The 22,984-nt window shown below is 40.0% G+C and overlaps 1 protein-coding gene and 1 pseudogene across 1 annotated transcript; one reads left to right on the top strand and one right to left on the bottom strand.

The window, feature by feature from the left end:
• Positions 1–695: 695 nt before the first annotated feature.
• LOC117744374 (inhibitory synaptic factor 2A-like) lies at positions 696–13,956 on the top strand. Its single transcript, XM_034552600.1, has 3 exons — positions 696–1,858; positions 6,261–6,332; positions 13,746–13,956. The coding sequence occupies exons 1-3, from the start codon at positions 696–698 to the stop codon at positions 13,927–13,929; spliced, it is 1,419 nt and encodes a 472-aa protein (XP_034408491.1). The 3' UTR covers positions 13,930–13,956.
• Positions 13,957–17,811: 3,855 nt separating this feature from the next.
• Positions 17,812–21,790, bottom strand: LOC117744296 (annotated as a pseudogene).
• Between the last annotated feature and the right edge of the window lie 1,194 nt (positions 21,791–22,984).

Raw genomic sequence — 22,984 nt, 5'->3', positions numbered from 1 at the left:
CCAAAATAACATGAGCCGAGGGGGAAATAAGCCACAAAACCAATTGAGCCCAAAACGCTTAATACTGAAACATGAGCATTGCTATTTCACAACAACATAAATCCTGACATAAATGAGTCATTAATGCATTTGTAAAACAAAGCCGAAAGAAAATTCAGCAGCCAGCAGCTTTAGCAGGTCTAGTTTAATTATATTGCCATGCACACAGACATCTCCTGAACCACATAAACTATCGTTCAACATGTTAGGATGACAGGCAAATACTTGATGAGGTAACGCAGTAATCTGGCAATTATCTTTCAGGAATTGAAAGCAACAATGTGGGAGTGACCTGTCAATCACAAGGTAGCCACGCCCTAAAGCATACCCTGCTTTATCATTTATTTGACTCAAAATGGGACCATCCTTTACAAAATGAGTCCTGAAACAAACCATTGAGACCATATAGTAACGTTTATTTTCTCATAGACTTCTATACAATCTGACAACCAGAGGTGGTGCCCCCTGCTGGTTAGAGAGAATGCAAGTTTAAGGCAAAAGAGCTTGTGTTTTTGATAAAAGGTTTATGTTACCCGGTTTTTGCTATTGTCCCAGTGTAATTGTTATACTATATTACTGCTGTGATTATAGATCACATTCCTTCCTAACTCGATAAAAGAGTAACAAACATGCTCTTTTACCTTTTTTCAGGAAATATGGTGAGCAAAGAAGACACTGCATCCATTCCCTCAAATTCAGATGAATCAGATTCAGAGACAGGCCCATCACACAGCCTTGATGCACAGTCTGGACCAGAATCAGGCAAGCAGCAGGTAAAGAAGAGAAACAAGGCCTTACAAGTGCGTTTTAAGGATATCTGTGACGCTCAGAAGGAGCATCGAGGAAAACACTCCAGATCCATTTCCTGCAAAGTGAGACACAGAAAGTACATGACCATGCCGGCCAGACGCTCTATTCCAAACGTGACCAAGAGTACTGGTGTCCAGACCTCGCCTGACCTCACCAAGCGATACAAGACTTTCCCTTTTGAGAGGAAAAAAGGACACACATTTAAACATACTGCTTTGGTGGAAGATTATAAAGGACAAAACAATGGTTTTTTGAGTGATATAAAGACAGGAGGAGAGGACGGACCATCTATCGGGGAGTCCTCCAAGTACAAGGATAAGATTGTGGGCCAGACAAAAGCATTGCTTCACCACACTGATGACAGCAGTGATACAGAGGATTTGCTTTCCAGTGCCAACTGTGTGGTTGGACCCTCTTGTCCAGATTCTTCACATTTCTCGGAAGAGTGCCGTCCGGGAAGCCCTGCTTCCAAAAAAGAGACAGAGTACCAAGTTTGTGGGACAAGGACCAAACACAAAGGATTACCCAAAGAAGACATGGACGCTGGCAATTCCTCAAAGCGCCAGCTGGCTAACACAGAGTTTTCACAGAACAAGTCAAAGGGGATGGGCCCTGTTGCGTGGAACTCTTTGACACAGGTGGAGTCATTAGGAAGCCCGTCTATGAGCTGTAAACGGAAAAAGGGTACACAGCTAAACGAACAGCAGTCACAGACACTTCCCCACAGTGTCAAATGCTCTGTGAAGTCACAAGGTCAGTGTCGGACAAGGCATGCGTCCGCCTCCTCTAAACTCCAGCAAACAGTTGGTGGGGATGAGGGCTTTCCTCCAAGAGACACAGGAGCCCCAGGCATGAGGAGCAGCCAGCAGATAACGCCCTTATCAGGAGACAAGGATATCAAAGCACAGCTGCAGGCCATGGAAAACCTCATCAGCTCGAGCCAGGAGACCATCAAAGTCCTACTTGGAGTTATTCAGGAGCTAGAGAAAGGTGAAGCGCAGAGAGAGGGGTGAGTAGAGTAAACTTTACAGTGCAAACTTCTTATACATGCAACCAAACATACATTATAGTTTGTACACACATCATAGTGCTGTAGGGAAAAAGCATAAATCCTTTAACAACATGAGTCTTGAGTGTGGTAGCTTTTGTCATCGTTTCTATGGGCTATAATGACCAATTACTCACCAAAGTCATTGGGGAGTTATCTGGAAACATAGCAACATCAATACAACAATGCCAAAAAACTATTTTTCGACTATTCATGAAGTTAAACCAGATTATTTGAACTGCTTTATTTGAAGTTAAACCCAAAGGGGAGATAAATAGAAATGATGGTAATAATCCCAAATCTCACATGAAAACTCTATGGGTGTCAAGTATGTTTGAATGTAACATTTTAAATCGATCTTTACACTCGATTGGTCTTCAGAATGGTCCGTTTTCAGTTATGACTTTACAGTTTCCTGTGATTTCTCAGGCATAAGGAGGATTGTTTAACTTGTATGGTTGTCTGACTGCTGGGGTTTTCTCCTATTCAGATTTCTTTGTTTCTGATCTGTGTTCCCAGATTTGAGCAATTAACTAAAGTGCAATAACTAAAGTACAATTTTATTATGAGCAATAACAATAACGTTCTAAATCTTAAGAGGCATGATCCTTTAACAAGACAACGTGTCTACATCCAGGCTAGTGACTCAGTGAGGCTGTATGGTTCTTTGAGCTAAATACTCACATCAGAGTGCTAACATGTGCTCAATGACAACGCTAAAATGTTTAAGATAGTAAATTATACCTGTTAGTTTATGCTAATTAGCACCAACTAACAAAGTACAGCTGAGGTTACTGGGAATGGCATCATTTGTGCAGGTATTTGCCTATAAACTGAATAATTTGACAACAAGAAATATTACATCTCATGATAGCAGGAGATGTACGTTCAGGGGATCAAATATTGCCACTTCCTCTTCTGTTTACCATGTAAAGTACCTGTAAAGTAGGGATGTGCCGTTTTTGGGACGATAATGCTTAACAATTTTCACAAGGTACTCAAGCTATGTCCACAGCCAGACTCCAACTGCAGTGCTATTGAAAGAAACAATGTACCCCATCTCTAAAACCCATAGCCACACAAAGCGAATTGTATTTAAGTCTTCCATATCCAGTGGAGAACAATGGCTCTGTGGGACATGGTTGTAAAGGCCCAATTAGTGCAGCCTCATAACACTTTGCCTTTCATCTCCACAAAACATTGCCTGCTATAGTGCTCTCACTGTGTTGTGCTCCTTCTGCGTTATTAGAGAGGTGCAGTTACAGGACGCAAAGCATGCCCTCCACAGTACGTTCCCCTTCCCATTTTTGCATGGCTGGACAGTCAGATAGCCGACTTTAAGACTCCACTTTGAGATGAATCCAATTAAAAGTCTTACCGGGAATAAATGCATGATGTCAAGTGTATCTTGAGCCACTGCCATTAGCATACAAGCAGTGACAAAAGGTTAAAGTAAACCAATGGACACATTGGGCCTCATGCAAGAAGGACTCGTTCAAGTGACTTAGGAGAAGTTGCATCATTCACCCATTTCTTTTTTACTTATTTTATTTATATTAGGTACGAACACAAGTCCAGACCTGTTGTAGGAGTCATTTGCAATTAGTCTGGTGTTAATTTGTCTCTGTGTATTATAAGGTCAGTGAGACGTGTCACCATGTGTGTCATGGTTAAGAGAGCATGCCTTTCCACATTCAGGTTTATTCAAGTTGCTGTCTCAGGGAACATCCTCCATTGAAAGGCCTGACTATGCAACATCACCTATGATGGCACGTAATTCTTTCGTCCATCTCCATGATAGAGACTTCCCTTTTACCCCCATCCGTTGCAATCATCAATCACCTTGCTGTCACAAGATGTTATATTAAGCTATTTCCACTTTATTTTAGTGACGTTACAACCCTCAGGTAATACGGCATTACCAGCTTGCTATTGCCGCTGCTGACAGTGTTAAAAGATGTATAGCTTTTCCTTTATGTTTCTCAGTCTTTGGTGCCATTTTCATGAATGAACAGTCTTGTACAAATGGGCTAGGACTTATATGGGGCTGGTAAACATGCTAGTTTTCAATTCTCATGAACACACGCTAGTGGCATTCATCATGTTTACGATGGTAATTTCCACAGTTACTGTATCTGAAACTCTAATAAAAGTAAGAGAAAGTTAAGATAAGAATACGATTATGTTCTTGTGTGAGGCCCATTGTTCATATAACGGCATTCATTATTTCAATATCCCAATTCTTCATTTTGTTTTTTTTTACTTGCTGTACCGCACATGTCCCACGAGTCAGTTACAAACAAGAAAAATACGTCCTGCAAAGGTACAACAGGAACTCAAAAATCTAAGTTTGATAAAGTCAAACAAAATGGATCAATGACATCCTGCAAAAAGGAACTACAAACAATGCATTTTCATGTTTTTTCCAAACCTAAGCAGAAGTGGGTCAGTTAATAATGTTTGATGTCAGTCACTGATGATAAAACAGTTTCTCCTTCCTTCTTCCTCAATCACAGCATCACTGAATATATCTTAAAACCATGACCAGCTTAGATGCATTACATATTCATAGAGTTCAAGTTTTTTTATCTCAAAGTGGTTCTAAGATTTAAAAAATAAATAGAACAGTTGCACACAAACTATTAATAATTTTTTATGTGTGTTGCATACCAACTCTCGGTTAAACTGTATCGATAAAAGGGCCATAGTACTACTGTTATATACTTAAAGTGAGATATGAGGGTCGCTACCCCTACTAGTCTAGCTGCTGCATCATGTGGACAGTAAATGTTACTCACAAAATAATGTCTGCATAATACATACAAAACATGTGCATGTACATAAGATGACATACACACCTCATATTTAAAGCATGCCACATCTGAATGTAGTTTTTGATCACAGGTTATCAGTACGAACTAAATGATAGCAACCACGTAAGCAGGGGGTGTTGACAGTAAATGTGAGATGTGGAGGGCGGGACATATCCCGGGACAGCTGACGTGGGCAGGCAACACAGCTAGAAACACAGAATCTGTGCCAACAAACAGTCGGATTAGCGACCGAATATCTGGGGTGCAAGTTTTTCCATTAAGCATCTATGAAATCTTACTCTGTGACATGCTGTGCTTTTTAATATAGTGTCACTTTAGTGATCCATAAGCATTTTACCCTAAATGGGAAAATGAAGTGTTTTTTTCTTTTTTTTCTTTTTTTGTGCTGAGTACATGCGGTGATTATGAATTTAGGTTAATACCCTTTGATTAATAGAGCGGAGCTCTTTAAATTACAAACATGCACAAGAAAAGCCAGGCTGCAGCACAGCACGAGTGCGGATCTTGTCTGTGCAGTGAGTTACTGTTCTTGCTCACAGCTGCTCAGAGAGACTTCATTTGGGGCCAGGGCAGGATGGATGAACTTGTTGACCTTGAGCTCCCATCAGCATTTTCAATCCATGCGCTTTTCTGTCTCCCTCAATGAGGTCACCTCTCGTGTCATGGTGAGCAGTTGAGATCCAAGCCCTCCACATGACATCCAACTGGGTGATGGGCTGCTGTGACAGCGAATAATTACATGTGCGGCTCTAACGCAGCCCCTCCCTTCATCCCCAGATACTGCAGCCATGACTTATTGCATGCAGCGACTAGCGCAAATAACTCTATGCGGCCCTGCATGCTTGTGTAAACTCAAATTAGGAAATATGCATAGAATGTTCCGACAAAGCCATTGTATATTCAATATGTCATCTTTAAAATGTGCACCCATAAATCTCCGCCGTGCCCCAGAGATGGCATATGTTGGTCCTTTGTGGAGGTCTTTCAACATAACAAATGACAATTCTTACACAGTAAAGTCAACAGGCCCACGGGGCGGTGTTCCCTATGCCATAAACAAAGCGGATACAATTTGTCTTGCTGATTGCTTTTTTTGAATCCTTGATGTTCATTATGTCTGAAGCAAATTGAGTTGGATGATGAATAAAAGAAGATGTAGATTATAGCGCAGAATGTAAAAGGTATTGATTTTGCACTACACGTGATTCATGCAGCATTTATTTGCTACACTTACTTCCTATTGCCTATAGAATAGAGACACAGAACACATTTAAATAACTATGTCGTGGCAAAGCGAGGTAATCCTGTTATGTAAAATCAGCAAGTCTGCACACTTGATTAACCAAATCTGAGAGAACTGCAGGATCAGAGCCCCCGCTGCATTTTCAACTGTTCGGAATAAACAACACTGGGTAAAAAAACAAGCTGAACAGATTTCGGCTGATAGCTGATGCCCACAGGTGTTGAAAAATGGAAGCTCAAGCCTGTCACTGGAGATCACACGTATCTTTTCATCTCTCTGTTCACAGGCTCACCTACCGAACAGGACAAGACACAGCAAATTGTGACACTTGTCGAAACAGCGCATGCATCATTTACAGGTGGGCCCTTTTCACAATCATTAATATCTGTGTCTTTAATGCTGCATTAAATGTTTTTTTTTTCTTTATGATAATTTGGTTCAGTGGGAAAGGTGGATGGTTACAAGAGGTGTTTGGTGCAGTGATGCTTTTCTGTAGAGAAAATGTATGGAGAGATATTGATCTCACAAAGGCTTGACGGCTCAAAAAGATGCTAAAATTGTTAGATGATGAATCAGAAAATGATCAAGAGTGCAAAGAAGTAAATGTGCAGCTGCCGGCAGCACTGTTTAGAATATACAATGTATTGCACTACTACACTACTACAGTACAATGGATGATGAAAAATAATTACTCTGCGGAATGTGTTGCTGTAGTAAATAAGTAATCATAGAGCAGAAGGAAGTGAATTAGATAGGATAGGAAATACAGTTGAAGCTGTCACGAAGTATGAGATCTAGAATGTCATCACGTCCCATAAAAGAAAAAGAAAAATGTTCTGTTTTAGAAACAATGGTTGGATTAAATTTCTGGATTTCTGTCAAAATACACAGCGGTTTTGTGTGATGTAAGTGCTCTCATGTGTTCGGAGCTGAACAATGGTTCAGAAGCAGGTGGGAAATCCACTAAAGCGTTGACCTTGTGTCATTTGTCACAAAAGCCTCCACTGCTGAACCCGCTTGTTACCTTGTTCTTTAAAACAGGAAACAGACCGCTGTTTGGAAAATACACTCCAGGCAATACTACAGTGGCACCTTTCGGTTGTTTTTACATGGGCGAAAGTGACAGTAGCTTTGGATACCTGAATATGAACATTTAGCAATATGCTCAATAACAATAAAGGTTGTGTTAAACAGCAATACAAAAAGAGCTGTCTAGCTTTACTCTGGTGCCGTTTTGAAACATTTTTGTTTGAATTTCAGATATTTTAAACACCTTGAATATTATAAAGTCTTGATGATACTTAAACATGGACACTTTTTTGCAAGGAAAGGGAAACTGACACGTTTTTCAGGATTTTTGCTTCATCTCATATTTTCTACAATATCTTTTCGACAATATCTATTTATTCCCCCTTGACGAGTGCATTGGGTCAGGCTGACCCAGATTGTGGTGTGAAAGCAATACTGGACCTTCGCAGGGCACTTAGATATAGGGGGATGAAAAAAGCATTGGGCCTCACAGATGTGTTCCTAATCAAGTGTCACATGTTAAGTCATGTAGAGATTGTCTGCATTTCTCCACAGAAGGAACTGACTTTGACTTGAATTATATTAAAATATATTATATAGTATTATTATAATTCGGAATGCATTTTGAGTTTAAATATGTTGCTGAAATTAGCTAAAACTAAATGTACTGTCCAGAGGAAGCTCCTCTGTTTCACCCGGCACGATAACATCCACATACCGGTACATATGATCTAATTTATTCTCTCATTGCTTATTTCCAATGGCTGTCACGTCCCCTTGACTGCCTTCCATCATGCTTAATTCATGTCAAATCATTCTTTATTTCTGTCTCTGCTCAGACGACAGTTGAAGTAAAATGTTCAAATGTCTGGGCCCCGTAATACTGACTAATTATTATTAATTTTCTTTAACCTTGGACTTAAAGCTCCTTGATTATGCTACTACTCATGAACAGGTGGTCGTATCACATTACAACTTAAAGTACTCATTCTAGTCAGTCTCAGGGGGAAAAGGTTAGAGAGTGTAGGGAGAGAAAATGTTCTTGCACAAGCCCATTGACATCACAATACACCTCACATTGGAGACTTGGACGAGCCCTTAAAACCAATTTATTTAAAATCTGCATTTAGCCTGTGATACTAGTTTTTTAAAATGTTGTTTCTCACTATTGTCATCTTTCTTGTGTTTTTGTTGCTTCTATTGTTTGTCTTTACCATGTAAAGTGCCTTGAGTACCCTTTTAAAGCGCTATGCAAATACAATGTATTATTATTATTAATATTATTATTAAGTAGAAGCAAAAATAGAAACAAAAGGCTTTCCTTCATCAATATCTCTGCAAAACCACAGCAGGATAACGGAGGCAAAGGGCTGCAGAGCGACAGCCACTCTCACCACTGAAAGACAGAGAGCAGCTGTGTAATCAATAAAACTAGAAAAAAGATGTAAGCCTCGACTGAATGATTCTGAGAATAAGATTCACCAACCGGAGGCAAAAAGGGAGACCACTATTCAGCAAGAGCTGGAAACTTACTCAACACTCCCTGGAAAGGCCGAACGAACACACCAGATCTCAGCAACATATTATTGAACCCGAATCTGTGCAAAGAAAAGTCTTCATCGACGCGTCAGGAGGAATAATTTAAAGGTTTGCTACGTTCTAGATACAACAAACCACACGACTACATCGGTGGTTTGTTCCTACACTCTAATATTCCTAAATTACTACATTAACGTCCCTAACGGTGGCAGGAGATCAATACATCTTCATAACGAAAACGTAACCATTGCAGTTTCAATCACATGGTTAACGTTGTGAAATGGATGCAGTTTGGAGTTGGCAACAAACTACTTGGTTAGGTTTCCGAAAGGATCGTGTTTGGGTGAGGCTTAATCAAAATGCGTCCTGTAACTAAGACGTTTTTCATTTTTAAATATATTTAGTTAGTTTAATGTTGTTACAGCCCGACTACTGCAGTGTGTCTGTCTATTTGTGTCCCTGTTGATCACACAGGCCTTTTCTTTGATTTATGTCCATGTGCGGATCCATGACTCTAAGTAAGTGTGCCTTTCAAGAGGGTTTAAGTAGAGTAGGTATGTAAGAGTATTTAGAGTGTGTATGTAAGAGTATGTGTAATGCTACTAGAGCATTAACAAATGCTATGGTAGTAATGGGTTAAGGGTATTTATTATCTGTCATGTGGTTTTGACTTCTAGTTTAATAACGTCTTACTGCAGATGGCAAACAGGGTGCATTCGGGTTTCATCTAACGGAGAAGCAAACATTATAGATGTAACAACAACATCATTTGTACGACTGAAGCAATAAACCCACTGGTAGGCGAGCAAAGAAAAGTCCTAAAGCCCATAGCTGAGTTTCTCTTTTTTCACCTCACTGATCTTATCTTCTGCCAACTCTGTACATCGGTGCAGCAGCTCGGCTTAATTAACAAACAAAGAACAATTCCGGATGGCAAAAGAACTGCCCCCAGTCTGTTGTCAGTAAACCAGAGCATGTGGGATGGCAATAACATCACATTGAAGACACACTCTGCAGAGTACTAATAACATGGAAGATTATCATTTCATCTGTGCGCTGTTTCATTAAATGTTGCTTATTTCTGATCACCCAGTTGTTTTTTTAAGTCAGTGAACAGAGCCTCTTGGCAAGCAGGGTAGTACACTGTCACGGTCCTATCTATTTCTGCCAAAGCAATTGTCATAAATGTCTTAAATTCTGCAAATAGTGCTGTTTAGTATTCTTCAGCTGCATAAACCTTCCAAGACTGAATTGCGTTTTTTAGAGAGGAAAAAATAAAAGCACTACTTTAATGTCAATCTCTGCTCTTGATTTTGAATGTTCTTTTTGTTATCACATACAACGTCCTCACCTCATTACCAGCAGCCCTGTTATTATAATAGTCTATGAATACAGAGAGTTAAACTACTTACAGGGCAGCGGTAATTACCTTGATGGTCAAACCACTCAGTGTGACACCTTGAATAAGAGGCAATTTAAAGCCTAAAAAAGCACAAGTTGGGATGAAAAGCTACCGCTCAAAACTGCATGTTTCAAATGTAACCGAGATTAGCACCCCCCAAGATGTCGCACTTAATTTCAGAGCAGTCCAGCATTTCCAGTAGATCTGATAAATTCAGGACTTGAGTAGTTGCTGAGCTCCGGTAGTCAATCTATAGTTCTTATCCAGACTTCAGCTCTGCCCTGAAAGTCTCTGCCCACCCTCCGGTTTACTGCAGCATCTCATACATCACTGCAACAAATAGGGCGTATAGATGGCAACTAAATGAGACAGAAAGAGATAGAGGCTGAATGTACTATAAATTTGGGGAATAACTATAATGACAGTGTCCATCTCATCAGGGGAAAGAGGGATCCCTTAAGGAGTCCCTTCATATGAAGGGAAAATACATCTCTTGTGGTGTCTCGTAATGCCTAGTGATTATGGTTTTACTTTGTTATTGAGAAATGGTCTGTTGGCCCAAATGTTGGCATGGTGGAGGTAGAGAAAAGGTCAGTCAGGGGCACAAATCTGAGCGAATTCAAAATGCTTCATCGTTACAGCTGAAAACATAACACGGTGCAATAGTTGCTGAATTAACCCACAATTGACCTATACATGGCCTTAACACAGACCAATGAAATCACTTGATCACCAGATGGAGTTATTAGCAGTTTAGCTTTTGAAATCGTACCAACTAAGTAAATGAACCCTGAGAATGCTTTAACCAAACAAAATGGGTCAGGTGTGAAAGCACCCTCATGAATTCAAAAAAAAATCTGTCTTGTTGGATATCACGAGAGAAAGTTCTCTTTTATTTTTGTATTATTATTAGTGGTAGTCGTAGTATTGAAGGAACTGAAACATTCAACTCAAAGACAGAGACGGTATGATCGGATTGTCTCCATCTTCTGGTCTGCATGTTCCCTTGTTATCTACATTTTTAATCAAGTAGTTCAAACAAGATCCATCCAAAGCAACTATGGGGTCTACCGCTGATTAAACCTGGAGTATACAGCAGGAAGCCCAGTTTAACAAACATACTCAGATGAAAGCATCACCGGATTGTATTCCTATCATGCTGTGTTGAATACAAACCAGCATTTGAATCAAAGTATGCAATGGAGTGGTTTCTAATTTGGATTTAACGATGACTTTGAAAAACAGTTAAGTTCAGGGAAAGCAATATGATGAGATGCAATGAGCTAATTAGCACTTGTATCCCACGCTGAGATGGTGGAGATGTGTTTTTTTTTTCTCAACAATTGTCAAGATTGCTTATTCTATTGCGTTAATGAGTTGGGTTTTTCTTTGTGCATCTGTAAAGCAGAAGGCTGTGTAATAGACAACAACCATGGCTTGCATATCTGGTATACATGACAGGGGAATAATTTAGCATCTGATTAAGATAACCTGCGGCAAGTTTCTGCTCCAATTGTTGCCTGCCAGGGGAGGAAATAACTGTCAGCCTCTCGTGATCCATTCTACTCTATGACCTGTCATAGTTCTGAAGATGTTACACTACACTGGGCCTGAACCACTCATCTTGACAAGTGGAGAGTTTAAACTTTGAATGGCCAGAGGGGAAATCACCAGAGGAGAAATGACTGTGGTGCTGGCAACAGAAAGAACAGAGAAGCAGCAAGCAGGTATATATACACTGCTAAATGAGGAGAGTATGCCGTGCTAAAAAGACATCTCACAGCAGCATGAATCCCCCCCAGGAGCAACAATCATTGAATGGTGCTCAGCACACCACGACCACAGACAAACACACGCCTCGCCACTGATCACAGCAACAGCTACTCACACTGCATAGCTAAAGAGATGATTAATCTGCTTTACTGAATGCCCTAGAAAAGCCTCCCTGTCTCCAGCTGCTTCAATCTGCTTTTGCACAGAGATGATCTTAGATGTAGGGCTTTTGTTTTGCGGGAGCACCTGCTCCCCAGTGCCACCCGCGTCGTACAGTGCTGCCCTGGGGTTCCCACCGTGGCATTTGTCCACAGAGTACAGTAATTGCAGAGATCTGCCAAGTGATTAATTGCGCAATAATTGCTGAGGCTATTCTGTGTTGCACTTTGCTGCTGTGATTCGACTCTGCTTTCTGTCAAGTCAACACTTTTTGAACAGCAGTTGTAAAAGACCCTTGCAGGTTTTCTTTTTGGTTTTACATCCAACAAACAGATGCAAATACAGATAAAAGCTGAAGAAAATGAAACAATTGATGATATGAATAAGAGATGCAAGAATCACTGCAAGAAACAGCAGTTATGTTAAGATAAAGGTGTCGGTCTGATCTGAAAACTGTCATCAGTGTTTACCTGCAAGTGTGAGTAGAAATAAATAAAAAGTACGTAGGAAAATGAAAAACAAGCAAAGCACTGGGTAAAAACATGCTTGAAAATACCTTTTTACCTTTTTCTTGCACATTTCTGACTTGCTTTTCATATAATCGAGTGCATTTATCCATTGTAAGTCCAAGCCAAACTACTATCCAGCCCTCCATGCGTCTTCGCCCCCGAAGGCTTTAATAGAGCTCTGTTCTTAACCGACACTTTTCTTAAGGGTGAAGACAGTTCCCAGGATTCGTTGTCACTTTGAGTATAGCATATCCTTCAGCGAACTAATTACACTGCCCATCAAAGCCGTTAGCCTATAAGCCCGAGCTTTGTGCCTCAACGTCTATTTGTGTGCCTGCAGACAAGAGGCGGATGACATGTTTGACCTTGACATGTCAGATGTCATCTCTTTCAGCAGCTTCACTCCCCTCCACCTTTAATCCTCCGGAGTTTGATTGACAGAAAAAAAGAAGCTTTGGTTCACTGTGCTTCGAAAATGCCGTGTGTGAAGTAATCTTGGCAATGATAAAAATAACGATTCAAAAACGCCCAAATCCAAAAAGCAACAGAACATGTTATTATCAGGTACGTTTTTTTGAGCACTATCACTTTGACAGGCACATAGCAGATGATTAATTATCTTTTAATTCCACTCTGCTACCACAATGTATTGCATACCCCAGGAATATGTACATTAACAGAGCACTACAAATCAATAGCAATAAAGTGAAAGTAGATGGTGTATAATAACGCATTAAACCCTTGCTTAAACACAGGCAGTTAATCAGGATATGCTTGGCTTCAGTGGTTTCATTTGGATGGGATTAAGCCCCACATTTATTCTCAGGCTCTGAGAGATTTAATCGGAGAGAGAGTTCAACTGCGGTGCCGGAAACAAAATCAGACGCTGACCAGCCTGGGATTACACTGGCGGATATGGAGGTCTGGTGTCAGGAGCAACCCATATTCTGGCTCTTTTTCTATACAAGCATAATCTATGAAGGAAAAGCCCTTTGACTGCATCTATAAAAAATACAGACATGATGCAAAGGAACTCTATTACTCGGGGGAGTCTATGAAATGTGGATATGTGCTGCGAGAGATATGTGCTGCCAGGGTGTCTGACAGTGCAAGTAAACGGTTTGCCTCCCTCCCAGCCTCCATCTGGACATCAGTGTATTACTAATATAAAAAAGAAGAGTCAGAAATGTTACAACCTCTAAAAAGAGAAATTGCTAACTTTAAAAACCTACAGATTTTGTAGGTTTTGATTTGATTTTAAATCAGGAAATCTTCTGTCAAATCCTTGTTTTTTTAAGTAAAATACTGAACTGGATAGTGTAAATGATCTAAAACTCTGCCTCTTGTGCTTGTGTTACAGTGTCGAGCTGGACTTCAAACTGCAGGAGGACAAGCTACAGCCCCTGATAAAGAGACTTTGCCCCCTGGACAGCCAACAATGTCCCGCTCTGCCTTACGCCAATGAAGTATTCACATCCACCCCCAAACGCAAATCCAAGACAGAGTCCAAAAAGCATGCTCGTTGGAAACTCTGGTTCCTCTGACTGAAACATGAAGGCTTTGGAAACAACCTTTTCTCTGGGCAAATCAATACCCCTGTTACTCTCGAAACGGATGAGGGAATATTCAGAGGGAGTGATCAACACATGAGGATGGATGACAGAAACCAGTTCATTGGGGGTACTGAGTTGAGATTGCACATTAAGTCAGCCGGGGGACGGCAGAGACAAAAAACATTTTAGATTCTGTCAAACCTTTTTCTGGCATGTTCGCTGAAGAGGATGGACACACGCCTGCAAAAACTAGGTGAGCTTTGGGATACATATACGTTTCTTAGCTGTGTAAAGATGGCTGTTTTTTAGTTATCCACTGGTTGTATGCAACTCATAGTTTGTATGGGTGACTTTTTATTGCCTTTTCAAATGCAATGCACTTTTGGTCTTCTTCTTCCCCTTAGAGCAGACTGCTTGGCAACAAGAGGAGGTGCCATGTGGAGGGCCTTTTATGAGTGAAGCTATTATCTTTGAATGGACATCAGCCCCAAAGCACAAACATTTGACTATTGAGGGGAACATGCGTGAAAGACTGAAACACCGTACAGCACATGGCAGTGTGTCAGCGCTGTTCTTATGGACCATTTATTCTCTCTTCTTCCTCATTATTATCTGTTAACATCCTGCTCAGTTTGTCTGTCCGACTGAACGTCTGCCTGCCTTTGGTTATGACTCCTGTCTCCTCCCTCTCTGTATAACTCTATCTCTCTCTGTCTTTCTTTCTTTCATACTCTCCATTTAGCTCACTCTGCAACCAACCAACTAGCCAGCCAACTTTGCCTCAGTCATGCTGTCCTTTCTGTTGGCTACACTGTCACCTAATATTCAGAATTTATATTTTAGAATATCGGAATCTTAAAAGTAGGTACATTGATAGGTATTGATAAAAGTGCAGAAGTCTTCTGGGTGAGGTCAAATTATTTTTAACAACATATACTGTATGCTTCGACTATTTCCAAGGCTGATAACTTAAAAAAGGTTTTCATTTAGTTTTGAATTTCCAACAAAAAGTAAAGGCTATTTTTACATTTCTCTTTGAGTTCTCTCAGTCACGCATTGTGCAACCTTGGATCTAATCTACTTCTAAGTCATTTATTCCATGCTAGGTTAGCTAACATTTTAAGTGTAGTTTTTTTTTAATAGTGATTCATCTTGCCATTCATCTGTGCGTTACATCTTGTAAAAACTAACAACTTTTATTTTTGCAGATCTACAGAACGCCAAACATCTGTTTCCCCACCCACAAAAACAACTGTGAACTTGCAAGAATAGAAGGGCTATATTCAGTGCTAATGGAGTACGGTAGCAATCTTACAGCAGAGCTTGGTAGAGAATTGTAGCCACCAGCTTTGGTTAAGTACAAAAAAATGATGATGTAGCAATGATACTGAACTTGTACGCTGTAACAAAGAAGGTATTTACTTAATGTAATTTTATAACAGCAGCTCTTATGTAGGTTATGATGCTGTTAATTGTCTGATTAATGTCATAAGTACTCATACTGGCCTCCCATCGTTAGACTAAGCAGTAGATAACATTATTCAGGTCACCAATTTCCATGCAAAGATCTGTAACTTGAGAAAGTGCAATTTAGTAAATATGTGCAATATTATGCATTTTTCTACTGTTTCTACATCACAATTAAAAAAAATGTAAACTAAAGGTGATCTGGTGTGCTCCTGTGTCTATTTAAAGCCATAGACAATGGAGTTGTAAAATGAGAGCAGCTGTTTTAGGTGCTCCCTTTTGTAAAAAAAAGTTCTATTCATTCAAGTCAATGTTACGTGACTCACAGTTGGAGCACTCCTACAGCTTCGATTGGCATGAAACTTTCCAAGTTGACTCATCAGTACAGAAGATTAACAGGCGTGTTAGAAAATATATTTTTCTTAGATCAATTAGAGATAGAAGCTTGTGTACATCAACAATGTGTGGGAGAAGACTCCGAAGCTGCATTTCCGTAAGAAACATCCATTCATCTCAACCAAAAAAACTAGTTCAAGTGTTACATTGGGAAATCAGTTTACTTTTAATTCTGGGGTCAGTTTTGGTTGAGTACAGAAACTAAAGCGCTACGGTTTATTTACGTGTTGAATTCTTGCTTTGGTTTGTGCCTCTGACTGGAATATCCTCGATAGCAATGGCGACTGAGGCTTGGGGTTATTATCGTATTGAGAGCCTTTTTCTCAGAAACAAAGTTAGAATAATTGAAACCAGTGGCTTTAACATAAATCTATAAAATCGTTACATATCCAGAATAAATCTGTGTTTCTATGTTAAGTAACACTGACACTATCATTTAAAGCCTCCCCTGCTTGTCAAGTCTATATGCTACAGCACTAGGTGTAGTTACAGGCGGAGCTGCATTCCCCCGGTGTCAGACAGTCCTCATTGTACATCTTTTGTGCTTTACTGAAGCAGGGATAGACCATGACCAGGGCTCAGCAGCGGTAGTTGAGCTCCTTCTTCTCTCTTCTAATGTGATTACCGCTCAATACTAAGAAGGGACACTTCAAGACCTGGAGGCTCAGGCAAATGGGGGTTCCGGTCCTTCAAACTAAGTGACATGATCCCAAATCCATCCTTCTTCCGCCATGTCTGTCTCTTTCTTTCTCCTCAGATGATTCTCTTTTGCTTTTATTTTACCAGCGTCCTCTAACTTTTGGTTCCTACAGTATTTACTTCCGCTGTTCCTGTTTCCTATTTTTACAGCTCATGGTTTTCTCTACATTGGTCTCATGTATCTGCCTTCTACCTTTTACTCTTAAGCACGTAGGAGTTCCAGTTTTCAGATTATATTTACAAAAGCCAAATTAGTTTATCAATTCAAAAAAGAAAATAGCTTTTCTTCTATTTTGCATTATTAGTATCATTGTGTGCATTGCGTCACAGCCCGGCTCAGAGACTGCAACAAAATAGGGAGACAAACGAGCTGGCTTTGAAGAAGAAACCACCTTTAATAAACTCAATTAAAACATTGTAATGTTGAGGCATCAGTTAGCAGTAGTATCATGTATGGATGTGTGGGAGTGTAGAACGTAACAGAACTCAAACATAAAGCCGGTGACACAAAGGATCTCCCACAGAGACCAAGGCAGTATTTAAGGTCCGAGCAGACACACCAGTTCAGGTGTGTCTCGGAAACAACATGATCAGGTATTGTTATAGTAACTGATAATAATGTCTTTAAATCTTAATTATAATATTTTATAAACAATATTTAAACTATTTATCTTTAAAATGACATTGAGTGTGTATAGATTTGAGGTTTTGCAAATTACAAATTATTTAATTGATACAAATAAAATCAGAATACAATAAATGCAACACTAAAAGTAGTCCCTCTCTCTAGCGAGGTCCGTAACAGTTTATACAATCACATGATGTGATTATGTTAAGTATGTTAGAGTAAAGTGCAGTTTTAGAAAAGAAAAAAAATAAAAATATATATATATATATATATATATAGTTCTTATCAAGAACAACAAATTAATTTAATCCCAGGCTTTTGAGTCTGTGTGGCCACAACCAACAGTTTTGTCACAGTGCACTGACCAAACCCTTGAGTACATTTCTACGTCACTTTAGCAAAACAAGAAGTTAAACCACTGGAGGTCAGCAAAAATAAGAATTTTCATCTTTGGATCTATCTAAGATGTTGTGGTTGCTACAGAGCACCCTAAATATTTACCAAGCACTGTAATACAGAGAGTTGCACCGCTGACTCAGCAATTTTACTACGACTAGAATTGTAATAATGACAGATACAATTGTCTGACTAGAATAATGTAGGTAAACATATATACGTTTAATCATAAGAGCATTGTAGATGAAAAAGTGTTGGCTGGTGCATTCTATAATATTTAAATGACATTACTCTAAGATCAGTGCTTTTTGTGTGGCGTTACGAACACTCTTTAGGAAGACCATGAAGCTGGATCCGCTGGTCCCTGTGCCATTCAGCTCAGTGCCCACACCTCTCAGCGGACAGCCCATGGTGCGGGCTCGGTTACCGGGCACGATGATGTACTTGGTCACAGTATTCAGGTGGTAGTTCTATAAATCCACCAGCGCTGAAACACTAGAGTTGTAGGCCTGACAGAGATCAGAGCTGGAGTTGGACACGATGAAGTCTCGCAGAGATGGACAGACAGACAGAGTTTCTATTTGCTGACGGTGGGCGGGGGGCATATAATCCCTCATGCGTGTCAGAAAGCCACCTAGAACCCCGAATCAATGAAGAGAAAAGAAAACAGACTTTAAAAGAAAGAAAATAACAACCACTCTTTTTCTGTCAGAGCCATCAATTGACTGCACAAACAGAGTGATTCATTCATGAGAAGCATCTGATGGGGGTCAAAGGTTGGGGGAAATCCATCATTACCTGCCTCATTCTCATGCTGGATGCACAGCAACGCATCAAAGCACTGAATAGCTGAACTCTGGGCTGCACTTGCACCTGATAACGAAATTGGTTCATTGCTCACACCTTCATACAACAGCCCCCTTGGAAGCATGGGGTTGTCTCGCCATCATCTAAAACAGTTCAAATGCATACATACTATAAACGTTCTTTTTACAGAACCAATTGTAAGCACACAGTACCATTGTATTTGTACAGTGCCTTAATAGAGAAAAGTACAATAGGAGGGTTGAAAGAAGAAGGAAATTCCAACATATCATCTGCACCAGATGAGATGGCCCTAAAACTCACCCTGACACAAAAATCCTCAATGTTCCATGAAACGCAGTTAGATCCACATGGCCTGGAAAGACCACAAATTCAGTTATTTTAATTACTTTGGATTTCCCTGCCTTCATGAAAGACACAGCATGTAAATTGATTACATTCAGATTGGGCTAGGTTTAATTTAAACATACTGTGCATGAGTTTGAAAGTTTCCTTCATCTTCTTTAAAGACTGAGTCACTTGTATGAGACCTTTCTGTATGGCGAAGAGGTCTGAGATTGTTATGGCATGCATCACCTCCAGAGCTCCCTGGTTAGATTTAAAAAGATCCATCACTGGTGGCAAGGGACGAAGACACACAAAGCATGTGGTTGGGACACAACAAAGGAATGGATCAGATGTGCACACAGCATAAGGCGGAAGTTCAGAAAGAGGTACCATGATAAAGATGAAGAGCAACAGCAGCCAGTACTAACCGTTATGCCTGAACTGGCAGCCATCTCAACCAACAATGACACCATGAAAAATCCCCTGCAACTCTCCCTACCAGGAAACAAAAATATCAAGTCCATGTTCCTATTTTTGAAAATTATGTTTTGAAAGTATACATGCTGAACTTTCACAAGTACCAGATTAAAGAAATCATGTGGAAATGCTGTTGTGAAATTAAAAACAACGTTGGAGATAATTACTTTTCTTTTCCTCTTACTTACCCAATTTCCATATTCCAGAAATGAAAATGAACCTTAGTGGAGAAAGGAAACAACTGGCAAGATTTTTGGCTGAGTGACTGCAAATTAGACATATACAGTTTTATTGTAATGTTACTAGGCATGAAGTCATTAATGAGGCAATGAAACAGCATTAGTTACCCTGTGGGATCCTTTAATTTCAAGTTGTCTAAAACTGAATCTGCGTAAGTCAGGATGGGCGGAAGGCCGAGCCTACAAGATACCAGCCAATAGGGCAAGGCTAGGGCTTTTGGTAGAATCTGTCAAACAAACAAAATAAAATATCAATCCAGTGACACCTCTCTGAGATTTTTGGTATGTCTTTAGGGAAGGAAGAGGATGTTGGTCAGTCCAACACTTTGATCTGAAATATCTCAGCAATTATTCGATTGATGGCCATGATATGTTGGTGCCCAGAGGATGGATCCTGCTGACTTTGATGATTCCCTTTACTTTTCATCTGGTGTCAAAGCTTTCACTCATGTGGTGAAATATCTCAGCAGCACGTACTTGATGGATTGGTGCAAAATGTTTGAACGGACATTCATGGTTTATGGAACAAGCTAAACTAACACGGTGAACATGGTAAAGGTTATACCTTCTTCACCTCATCTTATAAGCATGGTCATTATAGGTTAGGTATAGGATAAGTATCACTTATACACTCTTTGTCTTATATGTTGCATTGCCGGAACACCACTGACTGAAATGCATCTTCTTTTTTTTTACCATCCCTTATTCAAATTCAATGTAGTGTTTTACCTGAGCAGGTGCATGTTGTCCTTCCTGCCAGACATATCCCATGCTGATGAACCCCAGCGCTAGGTGAGCCAGCCTGAGCTCCCGGTGGTCACTCAAGAGATGGGGACTTAACACCGGCATCTGGATTGTGATCAGACTTTTGGTTTTTAAAGTTCCACTCTCAAGAACTGTGAACACCATCATCAGAGGTTCACAAATGATTTACATGAATGTGTATGGAGAAGGCATTGCTCGTTCTCACCTTGTGAACCAGATCCCGTAGTTTCCGTGACTCTCAGATGTGTGAGATTGTTTGCCAGGTTTAACCACTCCTGATAATAGCCTGGAAGGTCAGTCTAGACAACATTAAGAAAAAACTGACTTGCTCGTTGATTTTTTGATTGTGTTTATGAATGGGGGATTTTCATGTAGACTGTAATCAGTAACATCATCAGCATATGTTTGCTATGGTGCCTGCATGTCAGGGAATGCTATCAATCAGAGAGAGAAAGCGATTTAAAAGAGGGAGGCAGTAGAAAACTGAGAAAACTAACCAAGCAGAAAACAGGGGATGTTCAGATGGAAAACCATTGTATACACAGATGAGTAGGCTGTGCTCAATGCAGATGTTTTATTTGTTCTTTTATGTCAATGCTAATGAATACGTTTAGCAGCCTTTACAAATGAATCACTCTATTAGGTTGTTGACAGATTTGTTTCATTTCTACGAAGTGTCTCCATAGACATAAATGAGTTTGTGTAACAATTTGGCATTTCAAATTTACAGGATGAACCCTCAACTGGTTATGAAACAGTCTCAAGAGAATAGTGATGCATAATATGACAGAAGAAAACAAGATCATCAGCAAGAAGATTGTCTGCTTCTATTTAGTTTTTATTAATGCTTGTGATCGGTGACACATGGTCCAGTTCTTCAGAAACTAACCCTCTGCGGACAGACTCAGATCCTGCTGTGTTGCTGCCTTTTTGACTTGCAGTCGGAGCTTTTGCCTCATTACGCGGTCCGTCCTCGCTGGGAACCAACACCGACGCAAAGCTGGTGGAGGCCCGTTGGAGGGAAGGGAGTCACACAAGATCCAGAATCAGGACTGAGCAGACCAGACTGTCAGACCCTGCTGCAGTAAAATGAGGGGTTTTCGAAAGGCATTCTTTGTGCTTGGAAGCCCTACCGCTCTCTTCCACAGGGACCGCCAAAGTCAACGCAAAATGAAAGTTCCTCATTGTTGCTTTAAGTGTAATGAAATGTGTCGCAGTGAGCAGACCCATTCAATACAAACGTAAAGAGACAGGCTTTCACTGGAATATTAATTTGACATAATCCTACTCAAAAACAAGTATTATTATCAGTTCAAGCCCAGATGTGCTATGTGTGCTGCTGACCAAATTACTTACACAGAGGCAATAGGTAAGATAGAATAATCATCAATGGTAATCAAAAATATCTATGTCCAGTATATACAGTATAATTATTGACAAGATATATTAAAATCTAATTTCAGATCTGTTTTGACTGAAAAATACTAAAATGACAGGAAATGCCTTTTGTATGAGAAAAGAAAAAATGACAAAGACACATACCAGTGTTTTTTTCAAGGAGAAATCCAAGCTTCTCAGAAATATAAAATGCATCAAAGTCTGCCTGCAGTGTTTCTCTGCTGTTAGCCTCCATATGCTCTGGCCGGCACTGCGCTGCAGTAGTTTGAGAGGGTAATCACTCTGACATCAATTGTTAAACTGATTTTACAATCTTTTTTTGACATCCTTTTTTGTTACATTCCCTTTTTGTGTGTAAAGGGTATTTTCATTTATAATTTATGGGAATTTATTGAAGAAACTGTAAGCAACAGCTGCTGCCAAATAACAGTGTCATGGCCCCCTGTTTGTCCTGTGTGCTGCCAATCAACACCATGAAACCCTCATCAAGCCCCACAGCATATCTACCTCAGTTCTCCCTCAACTCCTCGCCAGATCGTCAGTTCACATTCCCGGAACGACTCCTATGGCCTCCTGTATTTTCAGTATATTCTTGTCTGTAAACTTGTGCTTTCCCAGCCACAGCCTCTCTGCTCCACCAGAACTCTCCTAGAGAACTGCCTAGCCACCCCAACCGACCACCAGCCCGCAGAGGACGCCATCACGGATCCCACACCTCTTCCATCTCTGGCCTTATATAAATATAATTGTGTATTACTCCTGCTCCGTGTCCTTGCTTTTGGGTCCAGCCCCGCACCACCATTACAAACAGAAATATAACGATAAGGCTTTTTTCTAACCTTTTGGAAAAGTAATGACTATAAAAATGACAAATACCAAACGATTTGGTAATGCATTCAACTGCTGATTGTTCCAAACTTAATATAGAGTGATGAATTATTGAAGAAATCCAAATAGCTGAAAATCATTTTACTCCTAAATGTGCAATGTAATATCAGATAAAACAGTCTTTGTGGATAAAAGGTTTGAATTATTCACCTTTAACCCCACCATTTCATTTGTATGTGAAAAATACTTTACACACCAACTTAGATATATTAGAGTTAGATATTTACCTAATATTCAGACATTCAACATCATTGATAAGATGATAGCTCTATAAAATGGAGAGCTATCGTTGAGCAGTGATACAAAGTAGATAAACGCAGACTCTGAGACATGAGCTAGTAAGTGGGAATTCTTTACTCAATTATTCAAAGACATTAATTACTCTCAATGGAAAAAACAGAAGTTGAAGAAAACTAAAACAACTGAGAGGCTGAAAAGAACTAGCTGTAGGCCTGCACCAAAGAATACAGCATATTCAAAGTTGTGGCAGCAGCATGCAGCCCTTCAACTCCTCATGAGCATCCTCCACAGATGTAGTCCG

This window comes from Cyclopterus lumpus, chromosome 15 (genome assembly GCF_009769545.1).
Source record: "Cyclopterus lumpus isolate fCycLum1 chromosome 15, fCycLum1.pri, whole genome shotgun sequence".
NCBI lineage: Eukaryota > Metazoa > Chordata > Actinopteri > Perciformes > Cyclopteridae > Cyclopterus > Cyclopterus lumpus.
Note: the sequence above shows the minus strand (reverse complement) of the source record. Positions and strands in the feature narration are given on the sequence as shown.

Bases quoted from the DNA above. Each gene is read 5' to 3' on its own strand.
- LOC117744374 (XM_034552600.1), top strand. From the start codon at position 696: ATGGTGAGCAAAGAAGACACTGCATCCATTCCCTCAAATTCAGATGAA. The intron at 1,859-6,260 runs GTGAGTAGAGTA...CTCTGTTCACAG, and splicing joins GGTGAAGCGCAGAGAGAGGG to GCTCACCTACCGAACAGGAC. The intron at 6,333-13,745 runs GTGGGCCCTTTT...CTTGTGTTACAG, and splicing joins AGCGCATGCATCATTTACAG to TGTCGAGCTGGACTTCAAAC.